Source organism: Macaca fascicularis, chromosome 10 (assembly GCF_037993035.2).
Source record: "Macaca fascicularis isolate 582-1 chromosome 10, T2T-MFA8v1.1".
Classification (NCBI taxonomy): domain Eukaryota; kingdom Metazoa; phylum Chordata; class Mammalia; order Primates; family Cercopithecidae; genus Macaca; species Macaca fascicularis.
The window spans coordinates 115,363,345-115,389,689 of record NC_088384.1 but is presented as its reverse complement, the minus strand read 5'-3'; the positions used below and the strand labels follow the sequence as shown (position 1 = coordinate 115,389,689).

The 26,345-nt window shown below is 49.0% G+C and overlaps 1 protein-coding gene across 15 annotated transcripts; it reads right to left on the bottom strand.

The window, feature by feature from the left end:
- Positions 1-834: 834 nt before the first annotated feature.
- Positions 835-26,128, bottom strand: EDN3 (endothelin 3). 15 transcript variants are annotated; one of them, XM_005569475.5, is made up of 6 exons: positions 25,875-26,128; positions 25,046-25,334; positions 12,292-12,494; positions 5,615-5,791; positions 4,349-4,429; positions 835-2,488 (listed from the first exon to the last, which is right to left on the bottom strand). In XM_005569475.5, the coding sequence occupies exons 1-5, from the start codon at positions 25,924-25,926 to the stop codon at positions 4,380-4,382; spliced, it is 771 nt and encodes a 256-aa protein (XP_005569532.2). In that variant the 5' UTR covers positions 25,927-26,128; the 3' UTR covers positions 835-2,488; positions 4,349-4,379. The 15 variants fall into 15 exon arrangements, 13 of the variants coding, with proteins under 13 accessions (XP_005569532.2, XP_005569530.2, XP_005569536.2 ...); XM_005569473.4 differs by having other exon boundaries at positions 4,384-4,429; XM_045363232.3 differs by having other exon boundaries at positions 1,776-2,492.
- Between the last annotated feature and the right edge of the window lie 217 nt (positions 26,129-26,345).

Here is a 26,345-nt window from a genome sequence, read left to right as displayed (position 1 = left end):
TGCTGCCCCACATCCTGCAGAAAAAAACCCAACTCTCTCAATCCATCAAAGTCAAAACTCTCTAAAATGACTTTAATTAAAACAAGAGGCTCCCGGGTTTTCTCAGATCAGGTAGCCATCAAACCTACTCCTCTTCTTGAATTTCTCTTTGCTCTCTGGCTGGGCCTGTCTTTGTCCAATTCCCTGCCTCCGATGGTCTCTGATTCTTTATTCAAAAGGCAGGTGGAGAAGGTAGGAAAGGAAGTAAGAAAGAAAATGAAGGAAACCCCACCCTTCGGAACATCCCCAATCCCCAGAGATGTCTTACAAGCTTTAAAAACTTGCAGGTGTGATCACTGCTGCCTCTGGTTATCAAGAACTCAGCAGCCACACCCTCTCCCTAGAATCCTGAGCCCCCCAGCAGTGCCCTCTCCTGGAATCCAGCTCCCTTGCAGTATCCTCTCCCTAGAACCCTGAGCTCCCCTGCAGTGTCTCCCTAGAATCCTGAGCCCCCCAGCAGTGCCCTCTCTCTAGAATCCTGGGCTGCACAGCCATCTCTGGCAGGGCCACAAGGAAGCCTCCCCATTGCTAGGAAGGCACAATGGTCTGGAGGAAGAACCAGCACTCTCCCCAGGTTTCTCTCTTCCTGACTGCTGTGAATGTTTTGTCTTCTTGGAACGGTCCCCAAACCCCACTTCTTCCTTAATATTCAGGCAGCCCCTCATCTAGCTCCATAACTGACTTTAGATGGATTCCACTTCCCAAACCACAACTTCTTCCCATCCTCTCCAGAGGTCCATGAAAAGTCTACGCGCAACCACGCACATAAAGACAGTGATGAAAAAAATCCACAAATCAGAGCAAACTTTAGATTTTTTATTAGGCTTTTGGCAGTACTTTCTGAGTGTTTGCGCAATGAATGAGTTTCTCGCTGATACCATCTTGCCATGGTGCCAAACAGCACATATGCATTTTAAAAATGTAATTCAAGCTCTAAGGAATATGAGTTTGGATTCAGAATGCAATTTAAAATACCTACCTATCTATTCGTATATACAGTGACTACTTGGAACAGATTCACATAAAAGAGTTGGAGTAGAGAACAGTTTCACAATAAATAATTGCTTCTCTAAACTGTACAAAATTCTACCAGCAAATCAGCCACTTTCATTTCCTCAAGATAGGTCATCATTTTTATACCTGTAATAACTTATGAAATACGCATAGAGAATTTAACATTTGGTCAAGGCCAATGCTCTGTCATATACCATCTTAAATGTCTCCATACAGGGCCCTGGACACCCAACTCAAATGCCATTTCTTATCTCTCTGTGGCCGGGTGGGGAGATGGGTGGCCTCTCCCCTGCACAGGCGACTTTACATGGCAGGGCCACATTTCCACACTCATGGTAAGCTCAGCTCGGCGGGAAGAGAGCAGCTGAAAGAGATTTTGAACTGTCAGGCGGTACAATTCCCAGTTGTTGCCAATTTATATAGATAAACAGGAATTTACATAATTTACAAAGAATTTGTGTTCATGACTTATTTTGAAGCCATTCCCCAAAGATCCACATTTATTCATGAAAGCAAATATTCAACCTAATAGCCTTGAGCTGGGGCTGTCTTTATAGTCGGCTTCCTGCAAACAAGGCCTGGGAACTCCATTGTGTAGCGTCCTGGTGTCTATACAGAATACAGAGGGTCAGTCACTGAATAGGAACAAGCTCCGTATTGCAGATACTTTCTCCTTTTCTTGTCACAAACATCAAGGATCCTTTTTTCTTCTTCCTTCATTCTTTTGAGATACATTCTTTTGGTGGGTATCAAGCACAGCTGAAAATTTCTCTGACAAAATCCCATAAGCTTCAAATTCATAAACTCCTGTAGAGCTATGATCTGTGTCTAAAGCTGCTGCTCGTGGCCCTCACTGACATACACCATGCAGCCTATTCTAGGCAAGGATATGAAAGTCACATGCTTCTGTTGCACGGGCATTTTGCATTTATTTCAAGATGGACACGTGTTTACATTTGCAAAGAGTTAGCTTGGAGTCCACTTATTCTCCAAGAGAAGTCATGTCAAAAGCCAGTAAGTGGCTTTCCAACTTGCCAAACCTCTCCAAAAACAATTTCCTGCGTGAAACCGGAGCTGTGGGCGTCATGCTCTGGGGCACATCTGGGATCATTTTACCCATTAGGAAAACTGGGGTCATTTGGATTTGGGCATTCTTGCAGTGGGGGGTATTGTTAAGTGGGGACTCTTTGGGTGGGTGTTCTGCCCCAGGCAAATTCACTCCTTGTCCGTAAAGAGGTGGAAATCTGAACTGTGTGTGAGCAATGACAGAAGCCTCCCAAGACCAGGATGCTTCAGGCCTGTCCTCCTAAGGGGCTCCTTCCTCAAAGAGGCAGCGGGGGCAGGTAGATGGAGCAAGGGCGAGTCCACTGCTGGGCACGAGCTTTGGATGGTGGAGGTCTAAAGCCTGCTTGCTTTGTCTGTCCTTGACTTCAACCTATCTTGGGGAAAGGGGGCAAAAGAAAAAAAGAAAGGTATGTTATGAAAGCATAGCTCTGTAGCTTTGTGAAGCTGAAAAAGGGAACGTCTTCTTACTGCCTCTCCAGCCTGTTCCCTGATTGGAACTGTACGTACCCTCTTCCCAGTGCTTCTCAGTAATTTCCGAGCCTACCACCAGACTGGAAAAGTGTGAAAAGAACAACACCAGCAGACAAGGCTGCTGGGAGCCCTCCCGCAGCCTGGCTCCATCTTTGATTATCACAAGCTAAGGATGGTGGCAGCTTCCACTCTGAGAATGCAAATCTGGGAATTACTAACTTGAATCTTGCAAGAAAGCAAGAACATTGGCTTAATAAGAAACTTTTTCTTCCCAAGCAAAGCTTCTTACTAGAGCTTTACGTGAGTCATAGAGACCTGAAAGAACCACTTTTCCAGGCCCTGCTGGGACACCTGCACCACCAATCGCATCTTTTGAACATGTGACACAGAACAGTAATAATCACCACAACAGCAAAAGGATCTGTGTGCTTCTCCTGTATAGGGCTCCCTTCTGGCTGTTCCCTGAGCACACTCTGGGGCCTTTGTACTCACTGGTTCCCCTGCCTGAAATCCCTTTCCCTCACTCATCCCTATGGCTCCTCCCAGCCTTCCTTCAGGTCACCTGGTCAGAAAGAGGAGGCCGCGTCAACCCAATCTCAAACTGCAATCACCCCACGCTTCCTACCCCTGCCGTGTCTTTTGTTATTCTTTGCAATCTCACTTTATATTGTACATGTTTGCTGTCTGCATCCCCCACTAGTTAAGCTCCATAACCTTGTTCCTGCTGTGTCCCCAACATTGAGAACTGTGCCCAGCCCACAGCAGGTGCCCAACAAGTCTTTGCTGAACGAATGCATAAGTGAATGAATAAATGATGCAATGGATGGATGGGTTTAATTACATCCCGCCCTCACTGAGAGGAGCTTTGGTTTGGGGTGAGGAAGAGAAAAAGAGGAAAAAGAATGAAGAGGCAAAGTGGGACCATCTGGGTCTGACTCATGCTCTCCCGGGCTCTGTCTCTTCCGCCTCGGCCCTCCTCCTCCCGCTCCATTTTTATTATGGATGCTGACAGATCCCTCTCTGGACTAGACTAGAAGCGATCTGCCACCAATTTGGAAAGCCTCCTGTATACTGAGCATGGTTTCATCTTCCCTTGATCAGTCTCTGTAGAAACCCAAGCCACCTCCAGGCTATTATTATGAACATAAATTACCATCCCGTTGCAGATGTGCTGCTGAGTCTTAATAACGACTTCTGATTGATAGAATGACAAATAAGCCCAGTTTGACTACAGGAACATCAGGATCTCTCATACAAAAAAGACAAGTGGGTTAAAAAAATAATAAAATGAACTGGAGAACCAAGGGACCCTGCTGTCAAGCTGCTGTCATTCACCTCGGCCCGGAATCAGCTGCTGAAAAGAAGAAATGATTTTTTTGGGGGAGAAAGAGCACATGTTGCTAAGGAAGCAGAGGCAAAGCGTGGGCCTAGGCAGGGCAGCCTGCGGGGCCTCTGAGAGTGGTGGTTGGCTAGCTTTGTCCAGGCCAGTGAAATCCAGGCAGGACATCACTGCCCAGAGCCACAAGGGATGCAAGGGCTGGCTCCTAGGACACAGAGCAGGGTGGCCAGGGCCAGGTAAGTGACAGCAGCTGTCCACAGCTTCAGCCTGCTCTGCCCCCAGAAACGGTCCACCAAAGACACCACTGCCTGTGGGTGTAGCATCCCATGAGATCTGGGGTTCCCACTGGGCCAGACCAGATGCCATCCCCTCAAAACACCGTCCACCCACCCCCGAAGGAATGACACATCGCATCTTCACCTCCTTTGACACAGGCCTCTGTTGGCACCTCTCACCTTCCCTTCCTCTTCTTTGTCTGTTTTTTCTGCCGTCCTTGAATTACTGTGGGGAGAGAGCTGGTTTTAGTGAATCAACCTGCCTTTCCCTGTGGCTGGTTTTTCGGTGTCAAATTATGACTGCCTCTTCCCCACCAGTGAGCACATTAGTGCGTTCCCCAAGGACCGCGTCTCAGGCACAGTTTCTGAAGGCTGAGCGCTCAGTGGGTGGATTTCTACCAAAGTACAGAATATGCTCACCACTCAGTTATTCACCGGATGTTTAAACGCCCAGAAGGAGGGAAAAACCATGCAGTTCACACTGGGTTTTGCAGATGGCAGATCGTGGGGTCCTGAGCGCTACCGTCTGCCTTGTTGGGGTGTTGGGAGCTCACCCCTGCCTACATCTCTTTTGTGTGCCTCCGGGCAGCTCAACCTACACCTGCTCCAGGAAGGGTTTTGAAAGGGCTGATCTGCCTGACTGGCTTCATGAATCTTGGCCCAAAGTTAAGAAAAAGAGGAGTAAGGAGTATTAACAGGAATACCTGTTAAGTGAATAACAGCTCAAAGCCCCTGGGTCAAACATGGAGTCTGCCTGTTGGTCCCATTCAACGTGATCTACAAGCTTCCCTAAAGCAGCCAGGACAGACCACAGGGTCTCAAACTTGGGGGCCCCCAGGGGCTACAAAGTAAGATAAATTAGTGACACAGGTAAATGGATATTGCACGTCCTACTCAAACATGATGATGCCCTGGCTCAGTTCCAGCTGAGAGCGGCCAAAGAGGAGAGAGTCTCTGAGACCAGATGGTCCTACGTGCTGGGTTTTTGTTTTTGGTCTTGTTTTCCCCAACAAGCCTTTTGCACTTTTATGGGCTATTTTCGAGAAGGCTAAAAACATGCATTTGGCAGGGGTTAATTCTTCAACCTTTTAAGTGTGGCAACTTATTCAGATTTTCACAAACTGCTGTACAGGCCAGAAAAACATGTCTGGAAACCAGATGCAGCTATGGCCACTGTGAAGCCTCTTTCCAAAGGGCAGCAAGCGGGTGGGCACGCTGCATCTCCTGCCCTCCTGATGCTGAGGACCTGGGTCTTTTCTGGGCTCAGCACCTCCTTTCTCTGGCCCACAAGATGACAGTGGGTCAGGATATGACCGAACCATCCTAGACCCTCCTTTGAGAAGCCCCTGGCCTGGCCCTGCCAAGGGTTGATGCCTATCTGCAAATGAGTGAAACTGGAGGAGGGTCATACCTGCTGACGTCCAGAGTTTGGGTGCAAAAGTGCAGGCAGGCCTTGTCATATCTCCCCACACAAGCGCAGCGCAAGTGTGGTCGATGCGAAAGCTGCAGGTTCCCTGGAAGCAGCCCCGCAGATCTCTTGCCCCGGAAGCTTCCTCTGTAGTTGGACAGTCCATAGGGCACGGTCTGTCTGCAAAGCACAGGGTAATGTTAGGCAAGCACACGCAGGCCTCCCTGCTCAGGGCCCCCAAGGGTGTGGAGCGAGAACTGCTGCTTGGCTGAAAAGGTCTCAGAAACTGGTGTTCACACCCTCCCTGCTACAGCTCTGGGTCTTAGGAAGGTTCTGGAGTGAACTGTGCACTCCCTGCCCTCCGCAACCCCCAGGAAGAGAGTTGGGGCTGAAGGCATGGAAGGACATGGAGGGTCTGGGTAGCTGGGCAGCAGCCAGCCCTCTCAGAGTCCAGCAGGCGTCTGGGCATGTGTACCTGCACTTGTGAGGCCCTTAGCCTCACCCGAGGCACCGGCTGCAGGTGTGGCCTGAACGCCCCAGGGCTCGGCGCTCTGTGAACATGGGTGGGCTTTCATTCTCTTCAAGACCAAACCATGGCTGGCCTAGCTCCTCTGGGCCGGGTTCTGCTCCTCGGCTCTGGAAGTACCATCTGGGCCTCCACCTCTCTTCATGGAAAGCCGAGAAATAATTAAAGACAACCATAGCACCCTTTCCAGAGGCTTTTCTTCCTATGCCAAGGGCATGTGGGGCAACCTACATGCTGGTCCAGGTCTTTGCCCTGATCAGACCACCTGCCTACCCCACAGCCTGAGGCCAGAACTGGGCCTCGAACTGAGTTTCTTCCGTGTGCACAGCAGGCCTTGCAGTTTGTGCTAATGAGAAGACGGCAAATGCAATTACAGTCATTAGAGATGCATCCTGGCCTCTGAAAGTTGCTTCCTCATCAGAAGGAACACTCCGTGCCCTCAGAGAGGCGGGCAAGGGCCCAGCCATGCGGCTGAGGGTGGAGCCAGCCTCAGAAGAGCCACGTTATAAAGAAGGCTTGAAAGTGTTTACCAATTTCATTTATGGTTGGTGTTGGCAGGAGGAGTGTAATGGAGTGGTTCAGAGCAAAACCCATGAAACCTGGTTCTAATGAGTGTGCACATCCAAATCATCACTCCCCAGAGAAGAAGGGGGCGCCTGCCAGGCAGTTCAGCGGGAAGAAGTTAAAAGCAGATTCTTAACTTACTAGCATGATTTGAGGGACAAATTACTAATAGCTAGAAGAAACATGTGGCCAAATCCACTTTTTCAGTAAATCTTGGTTTTCTCACTAGTCCCCAAAGATTAACCACCTTGGTTTCCATGAACCCCACTTCGTAGTAGCAATTATCCACTTCAAAGGGAGTCCTGACATCCCCTCTGCATTTTCTTTTTTCTTTCTTTCTTTTTTTTTTTTTTTTGAGACGGAGTCTTGCTCTTGTTGCCCAGGCTGGAGTGCAATGGCACAGATCTCAGCTCACTGCAACCTCCGCCTCCCTGATTCAAGCAATTCTCCTGCCTTAGCCTTCCGAATAGCTGGGACTACAGACACGTGCCACCATGCCCAGCTAATTATTATTGTTATTATTTGTATTTTTAATAGAGATGGGGTCTCACCGTGTTAGCCAGGATGGTCTGTATCTCCTGACCTTGTGATCTGCCCACCTCAGCCTCCCAAAGTGCTAGATTACAGGTGTTAGCCACTGCACCCAGCCCCACTCTGCATTTTCAAAATAAAATCAAATTGAATTTCTTTTCATTTGAATCACACACCATAAAGCCTTTTTGAGGCGGTGAGGGCAAACTGGGCAAGGGCGCCTCACAGTCTCCCTGCTGGGTTGGACACAAGAGCCTAAAACTGACCCCGCCCTGTTTTTCAACTCTTGTTCTCCCCGCTAACTCCTTCCCACCCAAGTTCCTCGAGAAACAGAGGTGGTGGGTTCCCTCCAGGCAGAGACAGGCTCCACTGATGAGCCGTCTGTGCTCAGGAAACGGAGACAGAGGGCAGGATCCAGCCCTTTACTGAGCCAGTTTTTTCTCAGGAATGGGAAATGGGGGTAAGGGGTGCAGCAAGACACAATGTAGACATTGATTTGAGGCAGGGTTTGGCTAAAGGTGTATTTTTCCAGTAATAGGGCCACATTGAATCTCTAAGTGTTGACATTAAATCCAGACCCCATTTCTCGGTGAAAATTACACACAAGGAATAACAACGCTCCCATTTCTCCATCAACAGTGAGACCTGCAATTTTGAAATTGCTATCAGCTGATTATGCATTTACACACGTAGAGCCACTCAACTTGAGCAAAAACACTCTAAAGTGTTTTAAGTAAGGAAACAAGGCAACGTGGTATTTGTTAATAAAGACAGGCTTAGCACTTCCCCAGCCGCCAAGCGCAGCAAAGTGCTGGTATGCAAATGAAACCTGGCAGTTTCAGAGAATGTTTAGAGAGGCAGGGCCCCCCTCCGCTCCCCCACAGCCTTGAGGCACACAAACCCCTCCACCAAGGCCTGGGCCTTCCAGGTGTGCATCCTGCTGGCTCACCTGTGCGGAGGTGAGGGAAGCTGATGGCCCAGCAGGGCCTGCCCCTGACATTGTAGAGTATGGAACAAGAGTTCACAATGGAGGCCCACCTCCCACAGGGCTAATCATTTAAAGGTTTCAATCGATCTGATAAGCCCTTAAACGAAAAAGTGTTATCTCCTGTATCTGGACAACTGTGGCTTCCAAACACCTTGCAGGTCCAGCCTTTAATTTAGAATCCTGGGCTCCTGGCCATTCCATATTGGAATGTGGTGGAGACCCAGCACCTTCTCTGCCATCCTGCTCCATCCCACACCAGCGCTGGCTTCAAGCACTCCCCGTGGATGCCCCAGGCTGCTTCCCTGTAAGCAGCTGCCACCCTGCAGGCCTGCAGATATGTACCCGGAGCCCTGCTCACCCCCAAGTGTCAGGCCCTGGAGGATACCTGTGCAGGCCCTGGAAGTGGTCTTGGGGGATGTGTGAGTAGGGAATTCCAGCCCCTGAATACCTGGAACATGGTCTTGAAGAGGGTGCATTTGGCTTTCAGTCCCAGACTCTTGCAGTGGGGTGGGAGGCATGGCCAGAGTGGTGTCAGAGGCAGTCCTCTAACCCACAGGGCCCAGAGTTGCGGTGTTTCTTACCCAAGTCTAAAGGCAGATTACCGGATCCTCAAAAGAGAGGGCAGGTCTTTTACTTCTTTTTTACCCACCATGGGCCTCACACAAAGCCAGGCGAACAGATTATTGATTGAGAACTGATAGTTCATGGTGAGATCATTCTAGTCTGGCAAGACTGGATTCTTTTCACCCTAAAGAGTCCAATAACCACAAAAATCACTGAAAGAATCTCCAACATTTTTAAGCATCCACTATATACGTAGTATCAATGTAAGTGTCATAGGGACACAGAAAGGCGTACCCCTATGTGTCCATGCCTTCAGGAGTTATATGCTGTTGGACTACGAAAACAGGTAAAGGAAAAAAGGCCAGTAGGTACAGGTATGTGCAAGGTACACACAGAGACACATGACCTGGTAATACTGTTCTTATGTTACATGATGATCACTTCACCCTCTCAACAACTTCCTGGTCGACAAAAGGGTGGTCGGACAAAGCAAAGGAGACACTGCATGGAAAATACTTAGCAAAGTGCCATAAGCAAACAGCAGCTACTACTGTTATTTATCTGGTCTGGGAGGTCAAGCGAGTTGTATCAGGAAAGTTCCATCTACTAAGCCTGGCATTTGAGATGTTTGACTTAGCAATAAAAAAGGGTAATAAGGAACCCAAGGCCACAGGTCACCTCATTCGACACCACCTTCTTACCGAGGTCTGACGCCAGATTACCAGCTCATGAGCGCTTCTATTTCAGTTGTGATAACGTACTCATATCTCATGAGCCTTTATATTTCATTTTTGTACTGCTTCGTCACTGGCTGTTTACTGAATAGTGAACAGGAAAGACCTAACAGTGGACTATGAACGTGAAATGAAATTGGCCAAGAACCTTTGATCAGCATGCCCTGCCCAGTGGTTGGGGCCTACTGCTCTGTAATACAATGGAGTTTTCAGAATACAATCCTTTATACAAGTAGGCAGCTCTTCCATCTGTTCATGTCTCAGTTATAACACAGAGCTCCATGCAAAAGAAAAGCAGGTGAGAAGATTAATCCAAATACCCTTAGAAAAAACAAAATACCCTCTAGCACACCTACATAGGCAATCTCTGGTGTTGTGTGTGTTCATCTAATAAATTATCACTCAACTTATGTATTCAGGACATTCATTATTTGATTGGTGACATCAGAGTCTTATTTATCAAAAGTTTCTTATTTGTCACATTTTTCCAAACATCATGTCTAAGTATTATTAAATATTAAATTCCCAAATCTCCCATATTCATTCTTCATCTGCAACACCACACTGAAAATGCTTTATTTCTCTCTACAAGAAGTTTCTGAATAAGGAAAGCTGACTTTTGTTTTAAAGATTCTGTTTTTAAGTTCCGTGTTGCCTTTTCATAAATGAATTAATACTCTCCATCTTTCTGATCAGGAACCTGGCCTGTATATCTGAAGCTTTTAAAGAAGAGACACAGGTATTCCCACTGACCAGATTCTAAATTCTTAGGAAAGCTTATCAAACTGTCATTCCCTATTGAAAACCCAGTTTTTATTCCACCCACCACAACTGCATAGCATTCAACAAATACTTGCCAACTGCTTTTCAACATGCAGGTGCCGGACTAGACTCCGGGTGAAACTTATGAAAAGACAGACAAGGGGCGGGGCCCTGCACACATACACTTTTAATCCAGTACTGAGGTTAGCAAATTGGCATTTTTGTCAGCTTTTTACAGTCAACAGTGTTTTGTTTTTGGTTTTGTTTTTGGTTGTGTTTTGAGACAGAGTTTCACTCTGTCGCCAGGCTGGAGTGCACTGGCGCAATCTTGGCTCACTGCAACCTCCGCCTCCTGGGTTTAAGCGATTCTCGTGCCTTAGCCTCCCAAGTAGTTGGGACTACAGGCACATACCACCACACCCAGCTAATATTTTTGTATTTTTAGTAGAGACAGGGTTTCACCATGTTGGCCAGGATGGTCTCAGTCTCTTGATCTCGTGATCCGCCCCCCTCAGCCTCCCAAAGTACTGGGATTACAGGCGTGAACCATAGTGTTTTTTGTTAAATCTGGAAATTTCACATAAACATCCCAATTTCCAGCTTTTCTTGAAAATTGGAAGTTGTGCTAATACCAACCTCATATTCCAGCATGGCAGCCAGGTAATGATGTCAGAGACTGGGCGTAAGCCCTTCATTCTGCCCCAGTTCCCACCATTTTCAGTAGTTTTATACCTGGCCCCATTCACTCATCTTTTTTATGTGTCTGGCCCTCAGGAGCATCTGAGTTTACAACTCCTAGTCTAGTGGTTTATTCCATAAAGCGAACGCAGACAGGTCAGATGACACATGAACAAAATTAGTACCTGATACTATTTTCCTCTTTACAAATAGAGGTGTTGTTTCATTTAAATAGAGGTATTGTTTTCATTTAAAAAGCCCAGCTGGTGACTTGAGTGTCTCCCCAACAAATAGAACATGTTCATGTCACACTTACGATACATGTCAAGTTGATGATTTACTTCCTCGGTTCACATTTTTCCTTCTGAACTGGGAAAGCAGAGGCAATATTGCCTTTTGGCCCAGGGGACATATTGTACAGAAAGCGTGGCTCTGTGACTTGTCCTGTGGCCAGGAGGAGGAGAAACAACTGTTTCCCACTGGCAGACAGTCAGGAGGCAGCCCCCAGCTGCCAGGCACCAGCAGTCATTGGACACCACCTCCTGCCATTCCCTGGAGAAACAACTTCTAGACCCTTGCACGCTTTCTAACTACAGCTCGATTTCAGATTTTATTACATTCCCTAGAAGGCATCCCTCATCAACTCTCCCAAGCTTAGAAATGTCTGCCTGGGCAGGGAGAAAAGTGTCAATCACCTTTATTTACCATCCGTAATCTGAACCAGTTAGAACGTGGCTCTAATGAGTAAGACAGGGTGAAATAGGAAGATTAATCCAAATACCCTTAGAAAAAACAAAATGCCCTCCAGCACACCTACATATGCAATTTCTGGTGTGGAAGTGGCTGACTATTCAAAGGCCCATGAAAGGGATCCTCTGCTTCAGCAAACATCCAGCAGACACTGCTACGCACGAACACATGGAGACAAAGGGGAGGGATAGGACCAGGAACAGGGGCACCTGCACTCCAAGGACTGAGAAGCAGGGAATTCTCTGCAGCCGGAGGCCAGCATTGGTTATTTTTGTCTCCTAGGATCCAGTCTGCCATCTTTTCTTTGGAGAATTATCCCCCTCCCATTGTGTGAGGTCCCTGGGGGGCAATCAGTCAATGGGCCTCACCTACCTCTGCCTGAGGACTGGTCAGGAGACCTAAACTGGGCCAATCTGACTCCCTCTCTCCCGAGACTCCTGAGAGGGGAAACTCGAGATCAGAAAATACTCTGGAGCTATGATTTGCCAAGCGGCCCCACCCCCCGCTTGTCCACTTGGTACACCCCTAGACCCCCAATCCTGTCCTAGCACCCCTCCTTTCAGAGTCTAGGGTTTCTTCTCACCTCCAGTCTGTGAGCTTTCCGGCATCCTTCCAATAAACTCCTCCTGTGCTTTGCCAGCTAGACTACGTTTCTGTTGCTTGTGACCAGTGAACTCTGGCTGACCCTGGACCTCACTTTCATGAGATGGCAACCACGGCCTCTTGGGTGTAAGAGGAAGGCTTGTAGTCTCCCCAGCTGCTGAGGACAAGCAAAAATTTTCTTCACTGCAACAACACAAAAAAAAGCATGTTCAAAATCAGGACAAACCCAGCACAGTCAGCTGACTGGAGTCCTTTCCCCCAGGTGTGCGCACTGTGAAATGTCTGCCCTCCACAGGTGGAAGCAGGCTATGCCCCTCCTTTCCCCTAGGTGTGCCCACTGCCCACTGTCTGTCCTTCAGCAGGTGGAGGCAGGTATGCGATCCCTTCCTTCCAGGAGGCTCGGAGCCCACCCCCGGACACTCATTTGACCACCTCAGAAGTTTTGTCCTCTACTGAACTTATTCCTTGCCCACTCATCAAATGCTTATGAATAGTCTGCTGTGGGCCAGGTCTTATGCCAGACAGCCCATGGGGTGCTCTTCCAACCTCCAGGAAAGAAAATAGGCCAGGAAACATAGCTCCTCAGTGACCTCATTATACAAGCAGAGAACACACACGGGCGCTTTCTGGTTCTAAAGAATATTATACAAAGCTTATGCTTCCTAAACATCAGAACAGTGAACCGGCAATTCATAGCTTTACTTCTGCTGCAGAAAATTCTCACGGTTTAAAGTTGGGAGGACCCAAGGCAGACCGTTCATCCCACCACCCCACAAGATGGGAAGTCCATCTCCTGCAGCCTTCTGAAAGAGCCCATGATTCTAGAATATTTGGAAATATCAAAAACAGTGAGCAGCAATGTGCTGTGGGTTAATTGTCACCTTTTTAAAAAATACACTCTCTCCCCCTCTTTTCCCCCTCAAAAAATCTTTGGAATTATCCAGGACTTGGCTGTTTGAGAATTTTAACAGTATCACCTACATTTTCAAAAAGAATACTGAGCATTGACCCCTACCAATCAGACCTAAGAATGAGGGTCAGTTCCTTTGTTTCATTTAAGAGACGGTGTCTGGCCCAGGCACAACCCACTGGCTCAGCAACAGCAAGACCTTGTCCAGCCGGAGCCACTGGTTGTGTCTGCCCCATTCACCTCTCCGTCCAGGGCAGCTGACACCATGTCTGGCTCAAAATCAGGTCCCAATATCTCAAAAATAAATACCTGTTAAATGAATGAATGACTAAGATCCAAATCAGCCATCACTTCACGGCCCTACCCAGTGTCCCATACGACGTTCTTGGCTGACTCAATGGATCTCTACTTATTTTGTCCTTAATCAGCCAGTCTTTGAGGGGTTTTCCTAGAAAACCTTCTAGATTACTGTGGCCTCTAGATTACTTGAAGTGGAAGAATTATGTCTTGGCAATAACTCCTGCAGGCCACATCAGCACCTTGGTGAACAAACTAGGCTGCATCGATGGGTAAGGTAGCAGAGGCAAAACAGAGGCTTTACTAGGCTGGCAGACCCGGGCTTCTAGTCCCAAGGATGACTCATTCACAGGAAAGGTGGGCACCTTCCCTCTGGATCTGAGAAACAAAAGGGTTGGCTGGGTCTCTCCAGGGTCCCTCTGGCTCCAAACTCCACTCAGATATTTCCAAAGGCCCTCACCATCCCTTGAATATCCCTAAACAGCACAATCACTGGAGAAGGTCTTAGACCTTTGCCCCAGCACTAACACCAAACTCAAAGTGTGGTGCTCCACCCCACCCCAGATAAGTGGTTCCCAGGATCTCATCAACTGTATTTAGAAAGCTTTAGCCCAAACTGTTTACACTCTTCCATGGCCTATTACCATAAGGCTGAGATTAAAAAGAATCTCAAAGTCACAGAATTTATCATCCCGTCAGCTCATTGGACCGTAGACATATTCCTCCCCTAACACAGGCACCCGCACACTTAAGGATATTTGGAGGAAGCACCAGGGGGTCAAAGGAAAGGAGAACAACAGAAAAATAACTCTGTTTTTGTTATGTGGTGTGGGATTTTCAAGACTTATGGTTAAAAAAAAAAAAAAAAATTAGAGAAACAAACTCCTCCAAAACGTGGGGAATTAAGCTGTCTATGGAATCCTACAGATTAGCAGGTTTCCCTCCATCTGGTACAACCCAAATGCATCAAATGAGTTAGGCTAGAGTTTCTCTCCCCAGCCCCCAGTGACCCTGCTGAATTCCAGGCCGAATGTAGGCATGAGAACTCCGTGGCTGCCTGGCCCAGCCTCATTATAACTTTATGCAAAGCTGCAGACAGACAGGGCTCAAAATAGTTCCCAGCAGTGGAAAGAGAAGAGGGAAAACAGGGAGCAAGTGTTTTCGTAAGGATGGGGGTATGTGCAGAGGGATTAAAAAAATGCCAACACCATCATACATGCCTTTGAATAAAGAAAGCAAGAGAAGACACCCTTGCTAATTTTCAGGAGATACCAGGTTAAGGATGGAAAAAATCTTCATGAGCAAGACTTACGCTCACCATCACAATGACTGTAAAGATACACTCATCTTCCACCCAACCTAATTGTCTGTGTCCTTGCGTAATGTCCTTTTGGTAGCTCTGTCAGAGGTGTTCAAACCACAGCAACTCCATCTTGAATAGGGGCTGGGTAAAATGAGGCTGAGACCTACTGGGCTGCATGGCCAGAAGGTGAGGCATTCTTAGTCACTGGATGAGACAGGAGGTCCCCACAAGACATTGGTCACAAAGACTCCCACTAATAAAACAGGAGGTGGAAAAAAAAAAAAAAAAGATGGCCAAAATCCACCAAAACCAAGATGGCAACCGAAGTGACCTCCTGTTGTCCTCACTGCTCATTATACGCTAATTATAATGCATCAGCTGCTAAAAGACACTCCCACCAGTGCCATGACAGTTTACAAATGGCATGGCAACATCAGGAAGTTACCCGATAAGGCCTAAAAGGGGGAACCCTCAGTTCCAGAAATTCATGAACAACCCACCCCTTGTTTAGCACATGATCAAAAAATAACTGTAAGTATTCTCAATCAAGGAGCCCATAGCACTGCTCTATGCAGCAGCCATTCTTTTGTTTCTTTACTTCTCTAATAAATTTGCTTTCGCTTTACTCTATGGACTTGCCTTGAATTCTTTCTTGCATGAGGTGCAAGAACCCTCTCTTGGGGTCTAGATCGGGACCGCTTTCCAGTAATAGCTCCAACAGATTTATCACTTACCTCAAACTACTGAGTCTGTATTAGAGACACAGGCTTTATCCTCAAACAAGATGCCAGGACTGAGATTAAGGTGAGGCAGGTGAGTAAGTGCAGCAAGCTCAGGGCTGGATCCTGCCTTTATTAAAAATAATATTCGGTCGATTATGAATTTTTTGCACTCATTTTGGCTTTCTGAAAACAGTGCATGACATTTTACTTGTTTTTTCCTACTGAGTTTTTGGTGCCTCCTGAAAGTTTGTACGTGAGGGAATGCCTCACTCGCCCCAGTCTATTCCCAGCCCTGCAAGAGACCCACGGAAATCAGATTTCCAAAAACCCAGAAAAGTTACATGGACCTCTGCTGTCTCATGCAGTTGCTTCTGACTCTCGGCAGAGCTATTTTACACTCCGCAAGCCATGGGGCGAAACTGTCCACCAGCGGCCAGTCATGTCATCAGCCATGTCTGTTAGCACCTTTCGCATCAACGCGTATGAAATGAAGCTGTTTCTAGTTTTTAAATTACTGAGCTGGGGAACAGGCCTCCCTGATGGTTCTGTTCCTGAGTTACTGTTTATTAAGAGCTCCCTCCAAATCTGCCCTGAGGAGGCCATAGAAGAAGAGGCCAGTGCTTCCAGGCCTGTGAATGTCCCCAATTTCTCCCGAAGCTCTTGGCCCTCCTAAGACTCTGAGGTGGGGCAGATGAGAAACAGAGCCGATGCCTCATCCTGTCTGTCTATTTTTGGGAGGACTGGTGGGTGAACCAGGGTTCAGAAGCACCCAAAACTATGCAGACAAACAATTCATTCACGTGTGGCCATCTGTAGTCAGCCATGCTCTGCCATTTATTTTCCAAGTGCAATTAATTTCTATTCCAAAGTGCACAAAAGTCTGTGTGTATATGTGTGTGCCTTTACAATTTTGAGGAACTCTGTTTCAACTGAAACACCACAACGAAGGAGACCTGGTCACTTTCTCATGCAAAACAGAGACCATCCATTTCCTATACACTGGAACACGGGGCGGTGCCGTAGACAAGGTCACCCTTTACAGCTCCCCCTCTGAGGTTTGGAAATGGAATTATAAAGCAGCAGCATTGTTTGCCTCCCAGCTTCCTTTGTTTTAAATTCTTGCAGGAACAAACATAACCAGACACATCAGAGCCTTTCATCTGCCTTCAGATTTAAGGCCAAGTTCCTCACTGTAATGGCCCTTTCATCTAGCAGAAATCCAAATTCTCCCTTGGGGTCACACAGGGTCACAACCTCTTTGTACCAAGTTTTCTTGCTACAAATCAAACTGCCTTCCAGACTCAAGTCCCTGTCTCCCAAGTGGAGATTAGTTGCATTCCACCAAGTCTGTTTTTGTTCCTGGACCACTCACCCCTCCTGCTGACTCCGGGCAGAAAACGGGCTTTCTGCCTGTGCATCCCCAACAGAAAAGTCCTCGTAGGACTGACTTTTCCAAAAAACTGCGAAATTAACTCTAAGTCCCTCCAATTTTAAAGAAGTATCTTGCCATCCAGTGTTCTAAGAAATATGCCACTCCAACTCAAAACTGGTACCCAAAAGTGTGCTAATTTCTAAGGAAGAGATAGAAATGGTTATGTGAGAGGAAAAAACTCCTGAAACCATGATCAGTCAGAACCTCAAGCTCAGGGTCCCTTTTAGTCTGGCCAACACCCTCTTCTTTCACATGCCTGTCTCAAAAGCACATCATGAAATGATGTTTTCTAAACTGATGTCTGTGGGATTTCCTCGATTGCTTCCTGGTGACTCCCAGTTGGTGACACTCACTTCAGTCCTGGGCAATGTTGGGTGAGGTCGGAAGTGAGGCTACTGGGGCTCCATGGGGTCCTCAGCTGCAAATTACAAGGCATTATATCTACTCTGCTTGACGTACCAAGGACATGAGAGCCGCAGATGCCCCACAGAGCTCTCAGCATAGGTGTTTAACAAAGAGGTACTAAACAGATCATTCCTATTCTCCTGAACTGACACCCTAATCACCCCAATCACCACCCCTACCTCCTATTTCACAGACACAGCCCCAGACTGGTGGCCGCAAAGAGCACCATGCCCCATTCCTGAAAACTTCCAGTGATTTACCAAGGGGAGAGGGAAGCAATAGAAAGCAGAAAGGAGGAGCTGGAAGGGCGGGACTGAATCTCAGCCCAGCCCAGCAACCTTTGACCACAGAGTCTTTATCAGGCTCCTTATCAGCAACAGCAGACAGCCAGGCACACCTTTTCCCAGGGTCTATAAGCCTTCTGCTAATTGAGGCTAACAGACCGTCCTGCAGGGGACAGGGTGGACAGGCTTCCTCCGGGGCACTCCAGGAGCTAAGATCACAGTCAGACGGTCCAAGGAGGTGGACCCCAGCAGCACTTGAGAAAGGACTTTCTACTCACCAGCCAGCATCCTCCAGTCACAGGATGGGATATGGCAGAAGGACTGGTTCTGGCCCAGGAAGGGCTTCTGCAGGGCTGGAGGTTGTGTTGTTATCATTGTGGCCACCGTCTTCAAGACGTTGAGTGTTTACTAGATTATAGGCACTGTGCTAACCAAGCCCTGTGTACTTTCTTGTGTCATCCTGAAAACATCTTTCCTCATAGAGTGCTATCTAGTCCCCCACTCTCTAGATGGGGACACTGAAGGTCTCAGAGGTGACATCTCCTAAGTGGCAGGTCCAGATTCCAGCCCAGGCATTTGAGCCCACAGTTGGAGCTCTTAACCCATGCAAATGGATCTGTTCCTCCTCCACAAGACAATTCAGATGAGTGGGTCACAGCCCCATTTCTTTCTAAACCCCAGGAGTCCCTAAACCATAGTGTGAAACTGGATCTGCAAAGAAGAGATGGATTTGAGCAGCCCCACCTCCTATGTCTGCCCTGCTCACATAACCACACCGAGAAACAAGAAGACAGAACAAGGCACGCAGTAGCAGCCAAGAAAAGAAAAATCCTGCACCAGGAATGCAGCTCATGGCCTGGGGGTCCCTTGCCCTCTCCCCCAGACTCAGCCTCCTCTGTCCCAGCATCTCTGACATCAGGACAAACCTTCTGGTTTGTTTGGAGTGCACACTCAACCAGCCCCTCTTACCTGCAGAGAACCCACCAAGGGCTCTGGTAGGCTAAAGAAGAGTCACGTGCTTCTATGCAAGCCAAGGCTACATTTCCAGAATAAAATTTAGGACTTGTGATGGAACAAGAATTTGGGCTTTGCCCATGTCTTAACATATGTCAATAAAAATAATCTTGCAAAAGGGCAAATATATGATTACATAGAATTATACATATGAATCATCACTATCAAAAAGAACAACACCCCAGCCCTAACAACGTAACAAGACCAGATCTCTACAAAAAAAAAAAAAAGAAAAATTACAAAATTAGCCAGGCATGGTGACATGCACCTGTGGTTCCAGCTACTCAGGAGGCTAAGGTGGGAGATTCGATTGAGCCCAGGAGTTCAAGGATGCAGTGAGCTATGATCACATCACTGCACTCCAGCCTGGGCGACAGAATGAGACACTGTCTCAAAAAGAACAAAACCACGCTGAATCAGTCACGGATGGGGAACCATGTCTTTTATTCATTCTTGAGTCCTACAGCCCCACTTGGTACTGACTCAGGTGAGGCACTCAGGGAAAACATATTGAATGAAGGAAAGCAGGAGTCACCTAAGAAGGCACATTAGTCACCTAAGAAGCCCATGTTGGGAACGTGCACCCAGCGGGAGGCTTACAGGGCAGGCTTCAGGGCCAAACTTCTGGGCTGGCAGCCCAGTTCCCTACTCACAAGCTCTGCAACCTTGGGCAACTGACTCTGCCTCCTGGGCTCAGCTTCTTCCTGTAAACTACAGGGACAAGAGCATCCAACTAATGGGGCTATCATGCCAATCCCATTAGATGACATGAGGTCAGTCATGGTCGGCCATCCTCACCATCCATGCATGGCATCAAAATTAGCAGCAGGCTATTCATGACTCCTTTCCAAAACCATGATGGCAGAAAGACTGGCCCTCTGCCTCAAATGGCCACATGTCCAACAACGATACTGCCAGGTGTGGCCCACAGGTCGGGGGACTTTTTTCTTGTTTGAGGTGGAGTCTTGCTCTGTCACCCAGGCTGGAGTGCAGTGGCATGATCTCTGCTCGCTGCAACCTCCACCTCCCGGGTTCAAGCGATTCTCCTGCTTCAGCCTCCCCAGTAGCTGAGATTATAGGCACACACCACCATGCCCAGCTATTTTTATATTTTTAGTACAGACGTGGTTTCAACATGTTGGCCAGGCTCGTCTCAAACTCCTGACTTCAAGTGATCTGCCCACCTCAGTCTCCCAAAGTGTTGGGTTTACAGGTGTGAGCCACCACACCTGGCCCAGGGTGACTTTTATCAGGATCCCAAAATCACCTTCTGGTGCTCAGCTGGCTCCTCATATTCGGGAAGTTGGGGTTCCAGATCGAGCCGTTCTATTGGGATGTTCTAAAATTTGGAATATCTCTTCTTGAGACCATGCCAAGAAGCCTTTCTTGAAGAATATAGAAGGCAAAGTCAGAATTTGTGACGCTGCCCTTTTGTGGTAGAATACATTAAAATGTAAGTTTAAATGTTTTGTTTTTGTTTCGTTAATTATTATTATTGTTATTATTTTAACTCTTTACGCCTTTAGGGGAGAAAAGAACTCAAAACAAATGGCATTCCTGCTGGATTAAGTTAAGTGTGGCTTGCTCCATGGCAGCCTGGGAAGCCGGCCTGGGCATTTTGATAGAAGCTGATCAGACTGTTGGGATTAGGAGAGACCCGGCAGCTCACTGTCCTGGAGTGGCTGATGTCTGCACCTTCCAGAGGGTCACAGAGAGGCAACGGCACCTCCTGGTTCGAGGCCACACAGAGAGTCACGGCCAGGACTCAGGGGTAGCACTCTAGGGTTCTGGAGTCTTCTCCACAAGTGGAGATTGTAAATCCCAAATTTTCCACCATGGTCATGATTCCCAACATCCTGCCCTGTTCTTTTCGTAACTACATTCCTATTTGCCAGCCCATGTGTGTCAGATTTTGGTTTAGAAAATCCGGTCACCATCCAGCATCGCAATGCCTCCCTCAGATGTCCTTAGAGGGATGAACAGGTGTAGGATCCCTCAGCCCATGGGTTGGGGAGGAACACAGTGGGCTCTTTGCTGGATGCTTCACAGCTCAGTCAGCCATTGGATAAACAGGTTTTCAGTCTTCAGCCAGGCTCTGAGGGGCTGGTCCGCCGTGAAATGTGGTTCGAGCTGATATCCCCGTTATGGGTCACTGTAGGTGTCAACTTTGCTAGGCTACTGTGCCCACTTGTTTAGCCAAACAGCAGCCTAGATGTTGCCCTGAAGGTATTTCTGACATGTGATTAACATTTAAATCAGTAGACTTTGGGCAAAGCAGCTGACCCTCCAAAATGTAGGGGCCTCATCCAATCTGCTGAGGGCCTTCACAGAAAAGACAGGGTCCCAAACAGAAAAGAATTCTGCTTCCAGACCTCCTTGACATCAATTTCCTTGGGAATTTTCAGCCTGCTGGCAAGCAGATTTCTGGCCTGTGTAGCCCCCACAATCGTGTAAGCCGAATTCATAAAGCCTCTCTTTCTCTCTCTCCATATATATATTTCTGGAGGGACATTGCCCATAACTTCTGTCTTATCCTCCATAAAAATCCATGGCCCCCAAGAGCAACCAAATATTTCCTTTGGCAACTACACTTTTGATATATGCATAATCTGCACACACACCCCCTGTTGGTTCTGTCTCTCTGGAGAACTCTGTCTCCTACAGGACCCAGCTACCTGGTATCTGTTTCTTCAGTCTGCTCATAGAGAACAGCCGCAGTGTACAAGGACATCAGCACACGGACCTCTTATTCACCACCTGTCCCCTTACTATCTTATTCTTGGCAAATTTTCCATGACAATAGGATGGGATATGTTTTTCTCTGATTTGGGACCTTGTTTTTGTTGGCAGTGGTGGGATGGCTTGGGGACTGCTGGGGACAGCCAAGGAAAGGCTAATGGAAATCATGCTAGCCCACTGATGAGCTGTGATCCCAGCAGCCCTGGTGGGGCAAGTATAAATTTGGTTCCTCTTTGGGGCCATGGACTCTTGGGAAGACATCACAGAACTTATGGGCAACATCCCCAAGGAAAATTCTCTTGCCCATGACCGTCTACAGGGATGTGCAGGCCCCTGAAGAGCAGCCAGGCACCTGGAGAAAGAGGCCTCCTGTGTGGAGAAGGCACTGGAGATTTAGGGGCTCAGCAACAGCAAAGATGAGCCAGAGTTCCTAGGTTGCAGGACTTAGCCATAAATCAACCAGCATTTCCCGAGTATCTGTGTCATGCTGGGTGCTGACAGAAAGGGCCGACCAATCTCGGGTCTGGAAGGACTAAGGAGGCGAAGAAAGCAGGAGGGCCAAAGGGACAGCTGAGGAATCTCAGACCTTCTTTCCAAAAGAGACTTAAGAGACCAACTAGTCTCTTGAACCTGAACTAGACAGTTAACTTTCCTCGAGGAGATGCAAAGCAGGTCTCGGTAGTAACTCCCAACATGACTCCTGCAGCATCTCAAATCCTCAAAGGGAGCAAAAATGACCGTACTCAAGAAATTTCTGTCCAAGATAAACTAGGAGTGTTGATCCTGTCTTCACATAGTTGGATGGGCAGTGGGAGAACTCTGAAAGGTGAAAAGCACCCAAAGTTCAAGACCCCGACTGAGGCACAAGAATCAAGGCTCCTTCTAGTGCCCAGAGCAGCCACTGCTGGGACAGGCAGAAATCACACCTGGTAGAGAAGTGCGGAGAGCGAGGCCAGTCCATGAATGAAGAGGACATGACAGCAGGAGAGGGGAACACGCGAGAGGTGGGGTTGCGATCTAATGGGGAGACAGAACCACTAGAAAAGACTGTGTCACCCACTGCCATGGCCTCTTTTGCTCAATTCAGTGATTTTTTTTTTAGATTGCTCCCTGTCACTCATGTTCCCTGTCACTATAGCCCATTTTCTCAAATTGCAGTCTTGTCTGAGATATTTCAAAGATGACAAACAGACCTATCTACACACCTACAGAGTTTCAGAAAGGAAGGGAAGGAGAGAAGGAAAGGAAAGAAAAGAAGGAAAGAAGGGAGGGGGAGAGGGAGGGAGGGCAGGAGGAAGTTTGGAGGGTAAGAAAGAAAGGAGGGAGGCAGGAAGGGAGGGAAGGAGGCCATTCGGGAAATTCTGCCTCACAAAAATTATTTCACCTGTCTCATTTCAAAACGCTCAAGTCTGGCTATTGTCATTTTTGTTTCCCAAGTAGCTCAGGGGACGCCCAAACACCAGATTTAATCCTTCTTTCTTCGTGTTTAAATTGAACCGGGGTCGGGAAGGAGGGGAAGAGGTAAATCACACTTGAGGGGGAAAGTTATCAAGTTGGCTGTCCTGGAAAAAGTCAGAGATCCACAGCTTCATTTCAGGACAAACTCAAAATCATGAGACAGGACTTCAAACAGATGGCAGGGTGCACGAGACAGAATTTTAAACAGATCACTGGGTGTTGGTTGAGACTCTCGGACAAGTCTCAAGTCATCGCTTCCTCCCCAGCCAGTGCTCTGGGGCTTGGTAAACAGCAACGAACGAGATGGTCTCTAAATCCTCTCCCGCCTGCCCACCACCCCAGGTCCCTGCCTGTCATTCCGTTAGCTTTCTTCTTTCTCCTTCTAGATTCACAGCTGGGGATTCTGGCCAAGACAAGAACTCAGCTCCTGGTGACCGCCCAGTGCCCTCCATTCTATGAAGTGAATTTGATCACAGCACAATGACACGGGATAAGAATCAGAAAGGGCTGTGCCAAGGTGCAGGGGCTATAAGGAAAGGTGACTCCCATTGCTGTCTGAGGATAAGAGGCAATTGATGATGGCCCAACACTCACGGTTTCTATCTTCTCCACAAAGGGAAAGAAACAGGGAGGTACCTCCCATCCTCTAGGTGGACACAGCCCAGCCAGCAAATCAGGGTATCACGACCAGCTACAGAATTTGTGGGACCCAGGAGAAAATGCAAATGTGCAGCTTTTGGTTCAGAAAGTATTAAGGATTTCAAGACAGTGACAGCAGGACTTTAAGCCAAGCTAGAGTCTGTCTGAGTGCGGGACCCTGTGCAAGTGTCCTGCTGGCTCAACGTGAAGCCGCCCTGCCTGCCCTTCGAGCATGATGGCGTGATGTTCCAGACCTATCCCAGATGTGATTAGAGGTCTTGTCCCCTGGTCTGAAAGACATTCCACCCCTCAGGTTTACTACCCTCCTCTGCACTTCATTTTTGAGGTGCCGATGACACAAGTAGGTAAGTGAGCCCCATCAAAGCTGCTACCGAGGGCTCAGAGATTACAGGGCTTGGGGGTAAAGCTAAAAGTGAGGAACCTGAATCAAGATGGCCCCAGGACACGGTGGCAAAGCTGCCTTTCCAGACTTCCAGGGGTTTGCATTCACAACCGTCTCTGAGTTCCCAGCTAAAAATCCCTAATAGGGTACAAGCAGGAGTCCCAAGAGATCCCACGAACACCCAGGGAACAGAACTTAGAGGCATCTGATCCAAGTCCCAGATCTTAGAGATGGGGAAGCCAATGCTGGAGGGTTGGTGACCCAAGCAAGGTCAAGCCCTCTGGATAGCTTGCAAGATGATGTGTCAGAGGGAGGGGCTCCCTGAACAATGGGAGTCATCAAAGCCTCCCCGGTCAGAGCCACACTCTCTCCACATGGCCCCAGGAGAAGGCTGACTTCCCCACAGTGCAAATCCCAAGACAAATTCAGGTCTAGGCCCTAGGGTAAGAGAGTTCCTAAGGACTGCGGGAGAGAAGGGAAGGCCCTCTGTGGCCGTGGCAGTGGGTGACTGGAGCCAGACTGTGGAAGGCCCATGGATGACTTGATGTGAATTGGCCCTGCCTTGGCATCCAGCAGGGCCCGCAGGGAGGAAGGGAGCCCATCCCGGGGGAATTCCACCCTGAGTGGACTGCGCAGGTTCTATCAGGCTCAGCTAAAGCCACGCTTAGACTCCCTGGAGACCAGGATGCTTTCAAGGAATTTTAAAGCCCTTGGATCCTGGTGGAGTCAACAGTGAGTATGAGCCCCCTTAGCACCTGGGGAATGAGATAAACTTTCGGGGCTTTCTCTATCTCAAAAAAGAGGCTCAGAGAGACTTCTCAGGTATCTAATCCCCCTGGTCAGTTCACTTCACTCAGAGGCAGCACCCCCCCCACCCACCCCCCTTCCACAGGATCAAAGTCAGGATTGAGTTTCTCTTGGGCCAGGCCCTCCGGGGGATGTGGCTCACACCCCTGACCTGCAGAAGAGACCTGGGCTGGCAGGAGGCCACAGCAAGAGCTAAAGGCTGTGCCAGGGCAAGCTCTGGGCTGACTGAGCTGGGCTGGGGTGGAGTGAGGTCCTCCTGGAAAGGCGCAGATGTGGGCCTGGTCCGGGACCCATGTTCCTCACCACGAAAGGCTGACTTACTCGGGAGTGTTGATCCAAATGATGTCCAGGTGGCAATAGTAGACACACTCCTTGTCCTTGTAGGTGAAGCACGTGCAGCGCCTGGATCGGTGGTGCTCAGGGGCCCCCTCCGCCACCTGCTCCTGCCCAGGACTTCCAGGGCTTGGACCCTGCAATGCTGTCGGGGCCACAGTCCCCTCACCAGGGCCAGCCACAGTCTCTTCACAGTCGCCCTCAGATCTGGCTGCAGTGGGGACCTGGGACACGCCGCGCCTGCCAGCATCCCCAGACTGGGAGCAAGGCACCAATCCTGCAGGAGGCAGATTAAGGGGCTCCTGAGCTGAGTGTGCAGACCCCTCAACACCCGCCACCCCCAAACACCTGAGGAGGGGGGTGGAGCAAGCAAAATGTCTGCAAAATCGCTAAAGCTCTGCGCAGTTTCTGAAAAGTTTCCAAGCTATCTGCACACTCTGTGAGAAGCTTGCAAACTATTTGCACCCGTTGAAAACTTGCATGCATATTGCATACTTTCTGAAAACTTTGCAAGTTTGACACAGCCTCTGAATAGTTCGCAAACTTTCTGAGAAGTCCCCAATTACATGAAAAATTGACCAAATCGGCCCAGGCAGCAGGTCTCCAGCCAGTGCGTGGGCTGCAACCCCCAGAGCCCGTGGGGGTAGTCGTTGAGCGCCGCTTCTGCTCCCCAGCCCGCCCCCAGACGTCTTCAGGAGTGCAGAGCCCAGGCAAGAGTTTGCTCCCGGCAACGCACATCTGCACGCCTCAGGTTCCCCGCCCTGGGTCCTTTTGTGTGCGCTCGCGCCAGGAGAGGCGCGCCGCCCCGTGCGCTTACCTGCGGCGGAGGTCACTGTGAGCCCGAAAAGGAGCCACAGCCCCGGCTCCATGAACCCAGATCAGGCGCCGGAGCACAGGACCAGGAGGACGGCCGCCTGTGGCCGCGAAAGGGCACTGGGGCCAGGTACAGCTGGCCTCGCCCTCCAGCTGTGGGGGTTCGAGGCCGGCCGATCGCTCTCAGTGTCTCCAGCTCCAGCCAGGAGTTGGCTGCGGCGGTCATAAACTTTCAGAGCGCGCTGCCCATCCCTGTGCGGAGCTGGCCGGCTGCGGCTCGGGCTTTTCTGGTTTCTGCACCACCCCCGTCGCCTCCCCGCCCCCCAGAGGGGCTGGAGCTGCCTCGCGGGGCCTTTGAACCCGGGCGCACTGGGGGTCGCCTCCCAGGCGCTGGGGGGAGCTGGCCAGGAGCGCAGCGGCCCGAGGCGCACCCAGGACAGCGAGGGGCGGGGGCGGCGTGGCGTGGCGCGGCTGG